Source organism: Crotalus tigris, unplaced genomic scaffold (genome assembly GCF_016545835.1).
Source record: "Crotalus tigris isolate CLP2741 ecotype Arizona unplaced genomic scaffold, ASM1654583v1 scf7180000018371.15429387391:27106975, whole genome shotgun sequence".
In the NCBI taxonomy this organism is placed as follows: domain Eukaryota; kingdom Metazoa; phylum Chordata; class Lepidosauria; order Squamata; family Viperidae; genus Crotalus; species Crotalus tigris.
The window spans coordinates 21,582,686-21,598,374 of NW_024096970.1; the positions used below are offsets into that span (position 1 = coordinate 21,582,686).

At 39.4% G+C, this 15,689-nt stretch overlaps 1 protein-coding gene across 3 annotated transcripts in view; it reads left to right on the forward strand.

The window, feature by feature from the left end:
* SYNDIG1L (synapse differentiation inducing 1 like) overlaps positions 1–14,749 on the forward strand; it is a 72,927-nt gene extending 58,178 nt beyond the window's left edge. For all 3 annotated transcript variants that reach the window (XM_039351745.1, XM_039351747.1, XM_039351746.1), the window contains 2 exons: positions 1,394–1,531; positions 10,929–14,749. In XM_039351745.1, the coding sequence (XP_039207679.1) occupies positions 1,394–1,531; positions 10,929–11,087 (297 nt within the window). In that variant the 3' untranslated portion in view covers positions 11,088–14,749. The remainder of the gene's footprint in view (positions 1–1,393; positions 1,532–10,928) is intronic.
* The last annotated feature ends 940 nt before the right edge of the window (positions 14,750–15,689 follow it).

Below are 15,689 nucleotides of genomic sequence, written 5' to 3' on the forward strand. Positions count from 1 at the left end.
TGTGGGACTCTGCAGTATGGAAAGCTGTGCGAGCGGTGCCTCAGATGGTGGGGGAGGTCCAGGGAGGCCTGGGACAGGCCATGTGTGAGCTTTGGAGATGTCACAGTGCAGGCCTACACCATATGTCCCAGAATCTTCCCCACCCACTAAGACACCCTGTGCTCCATTTAACAACTCATGCAATCGCTTAACAACCCAATGGGGAAAATCAGTATTATGGTCATTCAGTGAGGTGATCATGTGGGTGCCTCATTTAATAACTTCCACCACTTATGACCATAATTCTGGGCTCAGTTAGAGTTATAAGTTGAGGATTACCTTTAATTGTTCAAAATCATTAGTCTACTATTGTCTGAATGAAATCCTACCATAAATCTATAAAATACTGTTGGACATTCAAACTAAGTTATGGACTGACGCCAATGAGAAATTTCTCAGTCAGCCTATTGATAGCATAATTGCTTCCCTAGCAATGTCAGGTATTTTCATTTTTAAGAGGTACACCAGACTGTACCAAATATCATCTTTTAGATCTCTTTTCTTAGTGGATTATTCATATTAGTCAGTTATGTGGCAGGTAAGAATCCTGGAGCCTGGAGGTTGACTCTGTTCCTTGAGTTTGGGCAGGACTTACTGCCTTCTCTGTTGCAACACCTGCCCTCTGGAATATGACTCTCATGCAGAAGATGTTCCATTAAGCACTGAAAACTTGGCTATTTTCCCAGGCCTTAGGACAGGGTGGTAGGTGAGCTCCTGTACGTTTTTGTCTGGAATGTTTTGGTTCTGCTTTATATGTTCTTTCCTGGTGCATATCTTTTATTATTCTTATATATTAAAAAATGTGAAATCCCATCTGCCAGTTGTTTAGCTGGTATAAGCCTTCATATGCACTGAATTCTTCCCAAGAATCTTCAGTATCACAATGAACCAGCACAGTATATATGTGGATCTAAGCAGTATCACCTTTTGCAATTGACTGATGGAAATTTTGTCAATGCACAGGTGTTCTAAGTGCCATATAAGATTTTTTTGGCATGGCACCCAGTGTGCTGATGACCACCATGGCCAATTTGTGCCATAATCTTTCAACTATTGATTTTCAGATCTTGATCTCTTTTATTATGATTATTGCACCTGTCTAGAAGAGTCTGGCATATCTACCTAATCCACCCAAATAAACACAATATTGAGACTATACTACATTCCTCATTTGGGAAGTTTTTTTGCCAGGTGAAAATTATTTGCTTACCAGGTCTCAGGAGAAATGCTGCATGTTGTCAAGACAACAACATTAAACATGCATAGTGTTTGGATTGTAGTCCTGCGGGATGCTTTATGGGGCAAGCTTACAGTTCGCTAATGGTCACTGTTCTCAAATTAATTTACTTTCTAGAGTGACTCTTCAAGCGACAGCGAAAGTGAAGATAATTTTCTGATGCTTCCTCCACGAGACCACCTAGGCTTGGCCATTTTCTCAATGCTCTGCTGTTTTTGGCCCCTGGGAATTGCTGCCTTCTGTTTTTCTCAAGGGGTAAGAATTTACATCTACTAATATATGCTTATATGTAAACTAGTCTTGGCTTACTAAATGCCTTCATATATGAACGATGCCAGGTCTAACTACTCGTTTTACCATAACCATTTCATAGTAGTAAACCTAATCTAAAATTACTTGGGATTTTCCTGAGATGTAAGATGTTCCCTGTATAGATTTTTTCTTTTAAAAAAAAAAGCTAGAGTCAAAGAAAGACAGGAAAAAAACCCACAATATTGCTACTTATGCTGGTGAACAATATATATATATTAAATAATTGCTCTAATATTACTTCCATCTGACTTGGCTCTGTAGACAGCTCAGATAGTCTTCTTCTTCTGAGTAATGATAATGTCTGTGTAGGAACAAGAGAGAAATATTAGACTTCTCTGTTTTGCAGTAGATTTCTGCTTGGATCTAATTTCATAAACAAGTAGGATTTATCAGGATTTATCATCTGTTTTTTTTTAAGAAATATTTTTCCTGCTATCAGCTTTATATCCTGAAAAGCATTAGCATCTGCATCTAACCTCTCTGAGATCAAAAAGATTTAATATGTATCGTGACCCAAACTCCATTCTTTCTTACTTGCTTTCTGATGTTGCATGTAAATACTTAAGAGGCAGGATGTCTGTCATAATGTCATGATGCCTCTTCATGAGACCCATGCTCAGGAATAACTTCGCTGAGTTACACGCAGGTGAGGAAAAGACCTGAAATCAATAGCAGACAGGGCAGGAACCAAAGGTCACTAAACCTACTTTCCTCTTTTTCTCAAGCATACCCATGCATGGATCTTTCTCACTCTCTTTTCTTCCCTGCCTGGCAAAAAAGAAGGGTGGATCTCCATTACCAGAAACTGAAATAGCTAGCAAAAATTTATTTAAATGAGGCTAGAACTGCATAAACCTACACTGAGGACCGCACGTAGTCCATCCCCATTTTAATGTAAGCTGGAAGCCCTCTAGATCAGCAGTCCCCAACCTCTCCACCTTGGCGGCCAACCCAGCATGGGGGAGGCATGTGAGTGACAGGTGCACAGGTGCACACACAGCTCCATTGGTGTGACTGGCAGGTGTGAGTGGTGGGCGAATGGAGTTCCATTCGCATGAGAGGAAGGTGCTCGTGTGCGAAGTTCCACTCGCGTGAGCAGAGGGTCCTCACACACGAAACTCCATTCCTATAAATGAAGCTTAGCGTAAGAGTGTCCTCCGCTCACGCAAGTGGAGCTTCCTAGGTAAGCACAGCTGCCCTCCATTTACACGAATGGAGTGAGTGTGAGGACCCACCACTCGCACTGGTGGAGCTTCGCACGTGAGCACACTTGCCTATCGCTCACGCAGCCTGGTTTCAAACAGGCCGCATCCTGGTAGTGTGCTAAACCCCGTGGGTTGGGGATGCCTGCTCTAGTCTAGATAACCACTATATTGTATTAAAGGAATTCTGAATAATTTGTTCAGCGTGTTCAAAACAAAATCAAACCAAAAAATTTGACTTTTTTTTTTAATGCAATACCAAAAGAACTTTTTACCATAGGACCACCATGATAAAACTGAACTTTATAATAGTATACTGTTAGAACTAATACACCTTTTCATATAATTATCTTGCTCATAGCAAACCACCACTCCTGAAAATAATATTTGGTATCAGGAGTAATTTGGTAGCAAGTAATTTGGTAGCACAGCAATAAAATTCCATGGCAAGCCTTTCATAAGAAAACACCCATTTAAAATTGAAGGCAGGCAATGAAAAACTGCTAACCTACATAGAGTATCAATATTTCTGTATCCAAAACTATAAACAAACTTTGAAGAATTGCATAAAGCTGATGTAAACATATAGCAACTTAGCAATCAGATGGTGATTGTCCTTTAATAAAACATTTTTCCTCTTCATCTCAAACATGATAATAAAAATACAGGAAATATCTAATATTTAAAATAGAAGGATAGAAAGTGCTTGAATAAGTGATAAAGAAGCAATAAATAAGCAATATGAGAGCCAGTTTGGTCTAGTGGTTAAGGCAGCAGGCTAGAAAGAGATCATGAGTTCAGGTTCCACTTTAGCCATGAAGGCCAGCTAGGTGACTTGAGCCAGTCACTTTTTCCCAGCCCAACCCACCTTGCAGTGCTTATTGTTGTGAGGAAAATAGGAAGAAGATGTGTTGGATATATTCACTGTCTTGTAAAAATATTTTGTATGGGATATAAATCAATTAATCAATCAATATGTAGGTAGTCCTTGCTTAGCAATAATTTGAATTTATAGCAATGCTGAAAAAATGGAGTTGTAACTAAACCTTGAACTTTTTACCATTGCAGTGTCCCCATGGTCCCGTAATAAAAAATTGAGCCAACCTGTATTTACATCCACACACCCTGCTGCCCCCCCCCACTCCTCATCTTTTCCCGACTACTGTCTACTGGGCTCACCATCATGGTCAGGCATGGGAGGTGCTCAACTCTGAGCTTCATGCTACATTGTGGCTCTAGGGTGCTTTCAATATCACACAACCCCTTCCCCCACTTGGCAACAGGTTCTCATCTGCCTGCCAGCCTGCTTGCAAGGTACCTGCAACTTGCAATTTCCTGCTGGCTTCCTACTTGGTTGTTGAAAGCCAGCACGAAGTTGCAAGGAGGTCCTCGCTTAACCACCCACAATCCTCACTTAACGACTGCAGGGATTGCCATCATTAAGCTACGTAGTCATATGACATAGTGCATTACAAACTGCATTGCTGAGCAATAGAAATTTTTCTCCCAATTACTATTGTTAACCAAGGACTACCTGTAACATTACTTTATTCCATTTTATTTAATATCCAGTACTTAAGAGGCTTGGTACCATTCACAGATTTTAGTAGGAACTTCCCGTTTCGTAGTTTTTTAAAAGATTCCAAGACTGATTGTTAACAAGTACACTTACAGTATATCTTTTTAACTGGAGAGCTTAAATAGTTTGTCTATTTCTTTTTAACTACCACTATCTTTATTGTTTTCAATTTAAAAAGTAATTTCCTTTCTGATACTTACAAAATACTTGACTGATGTCCACAGGGAATATACTTGTTGTCTTCAATTTTGGGGAGCTGGGCTTAAAATTTAGAGAGCTTGTTCTGAGAACTTCAAACAATGGCTGCTAATGGTGCTGGTCCTGATCTGCTAATTTAGTAGCAGATTTAGTAGCATCAGCTTCATTCCTGCAAAACATACCCTGCTATTCCTGCTTCCTTTGCTTTTGTTAGAGTCAGAATGTGCACACCTCGGCAAAGCATAGGAATGCAATCAGTAAGCAATTTTATTTTCCAAAAAAATATAAAGAGACCTTTTGGGGCCCAAAGATACTATCAGAAATGAAGATGATAAGAAGCAAGCATACCTGTTTACTTTTTTAAAAATGTAAAAATAAGAACTGCTACTCTGTGAGCACCAAGGGAAGTATCTGTAAGTATATCAGCACTGTTGGCTATCAAATGGAGGGACTCCAGAATTATAACAATTACTTTTCTGCTATATGATAATTTTGCAGAAGGAAATAAAAGCAGTTTAAAACATTTGCAATATCTTCTTCCTAGCATTTTCTCGCAAGTAGAGGGTCTGCTTTTTTCAAATCAAGTGTTGATCTATTGGTTGTGACAGGAATTGACTGCAGCTTGCCATCTTGAACCTGACATTGTGGGTTGAGATGGTGATTGGCCCAAAGTAACCCAATTGGCTTTCGTGCCTAAGGCGGGATTAAGACTCAGTCTTCTTGCTTCTAATTGCCTTCACCACTAGACCAAACTGGCTGTCTAAAACAGGGGTGTCAAACTGCCAGCCCGCAGGCCGGTTTCAGCATACCGAAGCTGCACCCACCCCATTGTCGGCAATGCAAAAAGAGTCACGATACATCGCAGCACATCACATGACGTGGCGAGTTTGACACCCCTGCTCTAAAACATTTGCAATGTGCAGGTTATTTTTTACATACTAACGATAATTGATGTCTACCAAATTATGCTGCCAGATTACCCTGGAGAAATCAAAGTCTAAGAAATAATAATATATAAATACAGGAATTATCTGTAAGCATTACCCGTAAGCATTGTATTTCAAAGTATTTAAATATAGCGTATACTAAGGTCCAGTTTAACTTTATACATAGGATTTTTGTTATATAATGTGTAATTTGAAAACAAGTTATAATACAACATTAAACTATACAACAATCATTTCAAAAAGCAATAGACTGAATGCTAATTCTTTTGCATTGCTGTCATATTGTCTGGATGGAGAGCTCATTCAGAAAGGTACCAAGAACTGAAAAAAGCAGAGAGGAAGAAAGCCACTTTTCTTAACTCTTTTTCCCCTTTTTAGTCCCCAGTATTACCTTCCCCACTTTTCTAACCTTTGAGAGATCAGTTTTAGAAACAGGAGAAGAGAATCTTTCAGGATCACCTCCTTCTTTCCATCAGTGGGACCTCTAAATGAGAGACCTCGCTGGCTGTGGAATTCTGGGAGTTGAAGTCCTCATGCCTTAAAATTGTCAAGTTTGGGAAACACTGATCTATAAGAAGCAGAATCTGGTCCCAATTCACATGCATAGGCATTCACATACACACAAATCCAGCAGGGTTCCCCAACCTTTCCGGGTTGGCAGCCAGGCAAGGGGGGAAAAAAGATATTTGTGCAAGGGGCAGGCGCACACACACACACACAGGTTCATTTGTGTGAGTGGTGGGCAGGCGTGTCTACCACTCATGTGAAGGGTTATATGTGTGTGCATGAGCCCACCACTCACACAGCCCGGTTGCAAATAGGCCACAGCCCAGTAGTGGGCCATGGCCCACAGGTTGGGGACCCCCGCATTAGAGAGAAACAGTAAAAGAGCCTACTGGTAGAGTCTTTTAACACTGCAACCCAATAGTTACAAGGAAAGAGAATCAGGAGTAAAGAAATGTGTACTTGTTTCCTAAGAGCTAATGATAGTCAAAATTAGACATAAAGTCAGTATTCCTTCTTTGTTTTGAGCCTAATTGGTATTTTCCCAGCTCTCTCCATCAATGTGACATGTCTCACTCACTCTGCCTGATTCCCCGAGGCCCATACAGTATATCTCTCACCTAAAATACCAAATAATATTTACAATGACCAATTAGCAAAAGAAGATGTAAGACACAACATTTAGTTAGCAGCTACTTAAACCACGAAGAGGATAGACTTTAAGATCATCCATACCAGCCCAAGTTCTGATATAGAAATAGTTCTTTCTTTCTATCCCAGCAGAAGACCTCCTATGTGGAAAATTTACTAAACGTGACATGGATTCTGCCACCTGCCAATTGCACCCATACTGGACTGTAAGGCTGTTAATATGGCACTGCACTACACTTTACAACATTTTGAATCTCCAAGGACTTACGCAAGGGTCATTTTTGTGGACTTCAGCTCAGATTCAATATCATCATTCCCAAAAATTTTCTCTCTAACTAAGTCAGCTAGCTGTGCCTGACTACAATTGTAGGTGGATTGTAAGCTTTTTAACAGATAGAAAGCAGCAGGTGAAGCTAGGTAAAATCACAGCGAATACCTGTTCAATTAGCACAGGCAACCCCCCTCCCCAGGTCTCTGTGCTCTCTCCATTACTCTTTTCTCTCTATACTAATGACTGCATCTCTGAGGATCCCTCTGTTAAAGAACTGAAGTTTGCAGATGATACAAGAGTTATTAGTCTCATTTGCGATGGTGATGAATCTGTAAACAGATGGGAGGTTGAACAACTGGCCCTGTGGTGCAGCCAGAAGAATTTGGAGCTGAATGCAGTTAAAACTGTAGATATGATAGTGGATTTTAGGAGGAGTTCTCCTATTCTACCATCTCTTACAATATTAGACCACACAGTATCATGTTTTTGAGTTCTATAATCTCCGAGGACTTGAAATGGTCACCTAACATTAGAACCATCATTAAAAAGGCACAACAAAGAATGTTTTTCCCCATCACATCAGAAAGCTCAGACTGCCCCAGGAGCTGCTGATACAGTTCTATTGACAAATTATTAAGTCTGTCATCTATACTTCTATAACTGTCTGTTTTGGTACAACAATCAAACAGGACAGGTACAGACTTCAACAGGACTGGAGAAAAAACAATTGCAACCAGCCTATCTTCCATTAAGGACCTGTATACTGCGTGAGCCAGAAAAAAAACAGAAAATACCTGCAGAACCCTCACATCCTGGACATAAATTGTTTCAACTCCTCCCCTCAGGATGCTGCTTTAGGACATTGCATGCCAAAACAGATTAGAGCACTGTCTTATGTCTAAGGATATTTACCCATGTAGTAGGGCTGTATTACTACTATCCTTCTCATATAATAATAATAATGATGATGATGATGATGATGATGATAAAGTTGGAAGGGACCTTGGAGGCCATCTAGTCCAACCCCCCTGCTCAGGCAGGAAACCCTATACCATTTCAGACAAATGGCTGTCCAGTTTCTTCTTAAAAACTTCCAGTGTTGGAGCATTCACTGCTTCTGGAGGCAGGTTGTTCCACTGGTTAATTGTTCTAACTGTCAGGAAGTTTCTCCTTAGTTCTAGGTTGCTTCTCTCTTTGGTTAGTTTCCATCCGTTGCTTCTTGTCCTGCCTTCAGGCGCTTTGGAAAATAGCTTGACTCCCTCTTCTTTGTGGCAGCCCCTGAGATACTGGAACACTGCTATCATGTCCCCCCTCGTCCTTCTCTTTGTTAAACTAGACATACCCAATTCCAGCAACCGTTCCTTATATGTTTTAGCCTCCAGTCCCCTAATCATCTTTGTTGCTCTTCTCTGTACTCTTTCTAGAGTCTCAACATCTTTTTTACATCATGGTGACCAAAACTGGATGCAGTATTCCAAGTGTGGCCTTACCAAGGCATTGTAAAGTAGTATTAACATTTTACATGATCTTGATTCTATCCCTCCGTTAATGCAGCCTAGCACTGTGTTGGCTTTTTTGGCAGTTATAGCACACTGCTGGCTCATATTTAAAGGATTGTCCACTAGGACTCTGAGATCCCTCTCACAGTTACTACTATTGAGCAAGGTACCCCTTATACTATACCTGTACATTTGGTTTTTCTTGCCTAAATGTACAACCTTATTTTTTTCACCATTGAATTTCATTTTGTTAGATAGCGCCCAGTGTTCAAGTCTGTCCAGATCCTCCTGTATCCTAAGCCTGTCTTCTGGAGTGTTGGCTATTCCTGCCAGCTTGGTGTCGTCTGCAAATTTGATGAGTTTCCCATCTATCCCTTGTCCAGATCGTTGATGAAGATGTTGAAAAGCACTGGGCCCAGAACAGAGCCCTGGGGCACCCCACTACACACTTCCCTCCATGTAGATGCAGTTCCATTGAGGACCACATGCTGAGTATGGCCGGTCAGCCAGCCACGGGTCCATCTGGTGGTGATGCTGTCTAACACACATTTTTCTATCTTACCAAGTAGTAGATTGTGATCTACTTTGTCAAATGCCTTATTGAAGTCCAAGTAAATTATATCCACAGCTTTCCTCTGGTCCACTAATTTTGTCACTTGGTCAAAGAATGCAATAAGATTTGTCTGGCATGATCTGTTTTTGACAAACCCGTGTTGGCTTTCATTAATGACTTTGTTTGCCTGTAGGTGTTCGCTGATTTGTTGTTTGATTATCTTTTCCAGAATCTTCCCAGGTATTGAGGTCAGGCTGATAGGTCTGTAATTTCCTGGGTCCTTTTTTCCCCCTTTTTTGAAGATGGGAACTACATCAGCTCTTTTCCAGTGCTCTGGTAGTTCCCCAGTGCTCCAGGATCCTTGAAAAATATAGTTCAGTGGTTCTGAGATCACATCTGCCAGTTCCTTGAGAACCTTGGGGTGTAATCCATCTGGTCCTGGTGATCTTTCCTATTGCCTTCTCCTGTTGGTATTTTATGATTATATTACTTGGTTGTTTGTATGTACACTGAGAACTTATGCATTGGAGACAAATTCCTTATGTGTCCAACAACACTTGGCCAATAAAGCCTGCCCTGGTCCCATCCTCCTCTGCTGGAGACCCCCTCAGCCCCACCCAGCTCCCCACAGGCACCCCTGACACAAGCAACATCAAGACTACCATGCCAACATAGTTGGCCATGCCCACCTAGCCATTCTCAGCCCCTCAAAGGCAACCACAATGTTGATGTGGCCCTCAATGAAATCAAGTTTGACACCTCTGGCCTAATGATTATTTGAAGGACTGTCTTCAGTAGTTTCAAACCATCTTCGTACCATCAGGCAACAGTGGCAAGCCTTGGGTTCCATCAATTAAAATAGATGAAATACAGGAAGTGGACTTCTTGGCTGCAGCATCTGCTCTCTAAAATGATGCCCTCTCTGAGATTTGCATACCTCCCCAAGGCCTATTCAAATGAGCCCTTAAAACCTGATTCTTCCCCCGATTCTTGGACATGAGTGGTTAGTTGATCCCTTACGGGTTCAGTGTTGGCATTCTTTTTTCTGGATGCTTGGGTTTGCCTACACATTTAATAAATGTTCTGCTAGAACTGTCATTAACAAGCTGGCTGAGTTATGCTTCTTGTATGAACATAAGCCGTGGTGGTGCAGTGATTAGAATGCAGTACTGGAGTTCAATCCTGATCGGCTCAAGGTTGACTCAGCCTTCCATCCTTCCAAGGTCGGTAAAATGAGGACCCAGATTGTTGGGGGCAATATGCTGACTCTGCAAACTGTTTAGAGAGGGCTGTAAAGTGGTATATAAGTCTAAAGTGCTATTGCTATAATGTGTATTTTGGTGACATTGAATCAATTTGTTTCAAAGGAAATATTTGTGAGAAGCAATAACATACCATTAATAATGGAATGGATAATTGTTGGAACAGGCAAAAATTTAACATTCCATATTATTTGGCAATGCAGCCAGCAAACAGCTGTCAGCACTCCCAGAAATCATAGCCAGTTTAATCTTTAATCCTTGGACAGATGTGTGACATTGATTGACAGATAGATTGCAAAATGTTTATTTATCTTGCAATTGATGTACAATTTATATATTAAAAAATAAGATGAACGGAAAAAGAAAATCTTCACAGGAATCCTATGAGCTTAGTTATATTGATTGACTCAAGCTAATCCAATAAAGTTTATGGCTGAATGGTGATTTGAACCTGAATCTCTCCGGTCTACGTCATAACCATAACTTCATATTGGTTTTCAACCTAAGACTAAAATAGAATTACATAAATTGCTTTATTCATCCAATCCAGACACAGACAGAACTAATTTTCTGTAGACAAGAAGACTCCCTTGCTGAAAAACAGCTATTATTAACTATAACAAGTTACAGTGAATAATATACAATATAGTAATCTGTTTTTTTTTTATTTCCAGACAAGCAAGGCCATCTCCAAGGGGGACTTTCACCAGGCAAGCTCAGCTTCTCGCCGAGCACTCTTCCTTGCTGCACTTTCAATTACTATCGGCACAGGAGTATATGTTGGAGTGATTGTAACACTGATTGCTTACCTATCTAAAGGTGGGCATGTATAATAAAGACTGTTACATAAAATATCCGTCATTCCCCAATGGATGAGCCTCCTGGATTAAGTGCTTTAAGTGCCATAATGGACAACATGCTTACAAAGACTGAAAAGGAGCTTTTTTTTCCCCTCACACGGTCAAATAAATTGTATAGATTTTTTTTGAATGAACACTGACCTACTTTACATTATAGTCTGACAAGCTATATATATATATATATATAAAAACCTTCATGCAAAATTGAATGCACGCTTGAACAGCCTGGATTTTGAGGCCAAGAACAAAAGAGGGAAATGGAATTTTTCTTCAAAAACAAAAAAAGTCTGCAGTGTGTTCTCAGACCAGTTTTTCTGTGAGCTAAATATGCCATTTGTGAAGTTCAATTACCTATTGGAACTAAGCCCTGGTATTATTCAGAGCACATGGTAAAGAAAATGGGGGAATGTTCATTGAAAAACTTTCATTAAGGTATTGGGGGTCGCAGTGATATTTGTCAAGATGCTTCTATTTTGAGCCAGAGATTCAAGCTACAAGATCAATTCATCTGTATCTATCACACAAAGCCAGTTTTCCCCAAAGCTCTCATTCAGAGCCATTCTTATACAGCTTGTCTCTACACCTAGAGTTCTCTTTCATGTCAGATTTTCCCAATAGCCTCATCTCATTCATCTTTGAATAATCATATTCAGCTGTCACTTCAGTTATAAGATAGCACCTGCTTAAAAAAGACACACACAAATAGTATGTAATTATAATAATTCTAACTGAACAGGCTTGGGAAAATCCTCTGGGCCTTCTATTTTTTAATTATATTTTAGGATGCATATTACAGTACCAAATAGAATGAATTAATATTATTTCATATTTTATTATGACATGAAAAACCCATCAACAGATAATTTAGCATGATTACTTTTTATCACATGTAAAAATGCTATATACAAATTCTTATACAGATAGTTCTTGCTTACCTACGATAATTGGGACCAACAACTCCATCACTAAGCAACATAGTTGTTAAGCACAATGTTACTTGACCATGCTGACTTATGATGTCAGTTATGGCAATTCTGGTTGCTGTTGTTAAGTGACTCCTGTGTGGTCATTAAGCATGACATCACATGATTACCATTTGTCCTGCAAGCTTCCTTGCTTGTTGAATGCTGGCAGTGAATGTCACAAATAGTGGTTACATGGGCAGAGGAAACTGTGACCATTGTAACTGCAAACCAGCCATCAAGCACTTAAATCATGATCATGTGACTACAAGGACCCAGTCATATATCTCCTCATTCAGCACCATTGTAACCACAAGCAGTTGCTAAACAAGTGGTTGTTAAAAGAGGAACACTTCTACTAAAATTTCTCCCAGGTCAGAACAATTATTGGGATTAGTCCCAATAACCATTTTAGAAATGATTCTAAAACCACCAGTAGCACTTCTACATAAAATGGCAACCTTGTAGTGTCTATTGCTGTACAGACACCTACATAATTAAATTACACACTGATTTTTGTTCAGTTTGTTTTTTCTAAGTTCAAATATTCATTTCTATGGTTATTGTAGACACTAAGCCTAAATCAGAGCAAACATGTAATCTAAGAACTCAGAGCAATCATCAAGCTTTGTTATTTCTCCATTTTGAGGTTTTTAGAGTTCTAGTAGATCACCATATGATAAGCATTTGTACATTTGTTAGAGAGATAATTTAATATTGGAAGACTTGGTACATTTGAAAGCAGACTGCATCCAGTTAAATATACTTTCATTTTTGCTGGGGCTTAAATCTCCATTCTGAATCTCTCATCGGCCTTAGCTTTGAACTGAAAGAAAAGGACACCATGGAAATAGTTTGAAGGGTGATTTAAAACAACAACAACAACACTTGCCTGTTCTCTGCTAGCAATGCTCCAGTAATACATAGTATACTTCTGGGTGCCATAGAAGGTGCTAACATTACTATATTAGAGCCTATCCATGATGCTTCTGTAGCTTCATAGTAAGAAGTTGAGTATAGTTAAATCATGCTCATCTACAGTAGACTGAACGACTTTCTCTAAATGAGTTTGCTCTGCACACAGGATTTCTTTCAGTAAAAGCCCAACTATGCTTGTATCTTCGGACCACTTGAAAATATAGGCCTTTTCTATTCATGCAATCACTGGATAGCAAAGGACGTGTACAGTGCATTTTTTTAAAAAAAGAATGTGTGTTCTCCTTTTTTATTATTGATAATTCAACTATTAAATGTTTTAATGTGCTTAGAAGCTGCCCCAATTTCTTAGAGATGGATAATGTAACAATTGTAATATATAAGTAAGTAATCTTCCATCATCAAAGCAGATAGTAAAAAACAAACTGAATTTTGAACTGAGAAACCATGTGCGAAAATAACATGTTCCTTTAGAGGGTAATAATTAACTCAAGTTGTGTATTTTTCCCCAACCTATGTTGTTTCAATGTGAAGTACACTTCCAAGTATGTCCACAAACCACAAGTGTTTGAATTTTACTTATCCTTCTGGAATATTGAAACCAAGAACTCTCATTTTCCTGGAGGCAGAAAATTTAATTCTGCTTTTCACTGCTTGAGGGTGGTATTGGTTACTGAAGTATAGAAGATAACTGTTGGCTTAAATTTGGGAATATCAGACATACAGTAAGAAATGTGCAAAATCACAAGAAAATAGTTGCTTTTATTTCAGGGCTATATGTTTGGTTATGCTTCCTCCCAAAACTTACATGGTGCATGTATTTTGTTTGCTAACTCAGAGGATGACAATTAAGAACACTGAGGTTTATCTTATGTAGAAAGTATTTTAGACAATTCAGGGAAATGAGCAAACTAATAAATAAACTCTAAGCACTTAGGGCTGCCATAGAGATTTAATTTTGAATAGTGGTTCAACACTCTTCCACCTACATGAAATTTGGAAGTGCTGCCATCAGCTAGAATAATTTAATGATGTCCTAAAGGTAAAAGGACTGTAGAGATTGCTAGGTCATGAGAGAGATGTTCAGGGACGGGGGAGAGGAAGAAATAAAAATTGGGAATATTCAAGAACAAAAGTGAATGAGAAGAACAGACAACTGGAAATAAAGTAGTAGCCATAACAGTAATAATCATTGAAATGTGAGGAAATCTAGCCAATGATGTAATGGTTAGAGGAAGATGATCCTTTAATTATCTTTAATCTACAGCAGGCTTGTCCAACATGATGTCCTTTAGTTTAAACGATAATTTGGGGAAGCTGCTTGTTGTCCAATATATCTGAGGGCACCAGGTTGGAGATGGCCAGTTTATAACATGGCCCCTGGGTCCATTCTTACACAATAAAATGTTCTGTGAATTAAGCCACAAATTGAAATATTGTAGAGAAATTTTCTAGTTATGCTTTCACCAAAAACTTGGAACATTGACTTTCAATCTGCTCTCCTCCACGTCCGTCTTCAAGTTTCAATTTGGAGCCTTTAATAATCTCACTGTTTTTCCCCAGTTTCTCTCACTTGCAACTAGAGGTACAGACTGGAATTCTTCTGTCATGGATCCTTCTGCACGCTGCAGTTTTTCTGTAAACGGCTCAGCATGTTCTGTATAGTTGAGATATATGTTTTATTGCCAAGTGGCATGTTAATGTCTGACATTTCTATTGTACTTGAGCCATAATGGAAAGAAGCACATAAGAAAAGAAACCTGTTCAAAAGAAACCTTTGAAATGGCCCATTTTGTTTTATATCATTCAAGTTTATTTAGTTAGCATATGGTTATGGTATATTATCCAGGAGATTACAGTGTTAATACAGAATAGTTGTTTGCAGTGGTGGAATTCAAATATGTGAACAACCAGTTCTCTGTGTGGATGCCACTTCCCGAAGTCCATTCTGGACCTGGGCAATAAAACATTAGCTACCAGTTCTACCAAACTGGTACGAACTGTCTGAATCCCACCACTGGTTGTTTGGCTACCTAAGATTGCTAGTCTGTTTGCTTCATACTTAACGTGCTATCCAGAGTGCTCCACAAGGGGTGAACTAGCTCAACACTGAGAATGGCTAACAGCGTTCTGCAGCACCATCTGGGGCTTTTTCCCTCGTTTGGGCTCGCATTCGGGCAAGTCCAGTTTGTACTTCCACGTGAAGCACCATTATTTTTCCCACCAAAGTGGTACCAATTTATCTACTTGCATGTAGTATGCTTTCGAACTGCTAAGTTCGGCAGAAGCCGAGGCAAATGATGGGAACCCATCCTGTCATGCAGTACTAGAACTCAAACCACTGGAGTACAGACTCTCTCCAGCATCTTTGAGCCTGATTTATTCAAGTTAATAAAAAAGCAGAAATTAATATATATATATATTTGGACACTGATGTGAAAAAGAACATGGGATCATACTGAATCTGCTCATTGGTACAAAATTAACCACAACATCTCTAGGCTCTTCTTCCTAGATCTTCTAGTGGTTATCACCCTCCACCATGTTGTCTTTCTTTCCATGCCCTCAGGCCCCAAGTCAACTGCATTTACATTTTTTTCACCTTGTTTTGTTTAATATTTGATGGAATCTGAAATATGTTGCAAAGTAAATCCTAGATTTTTCAGACAATTCCTAA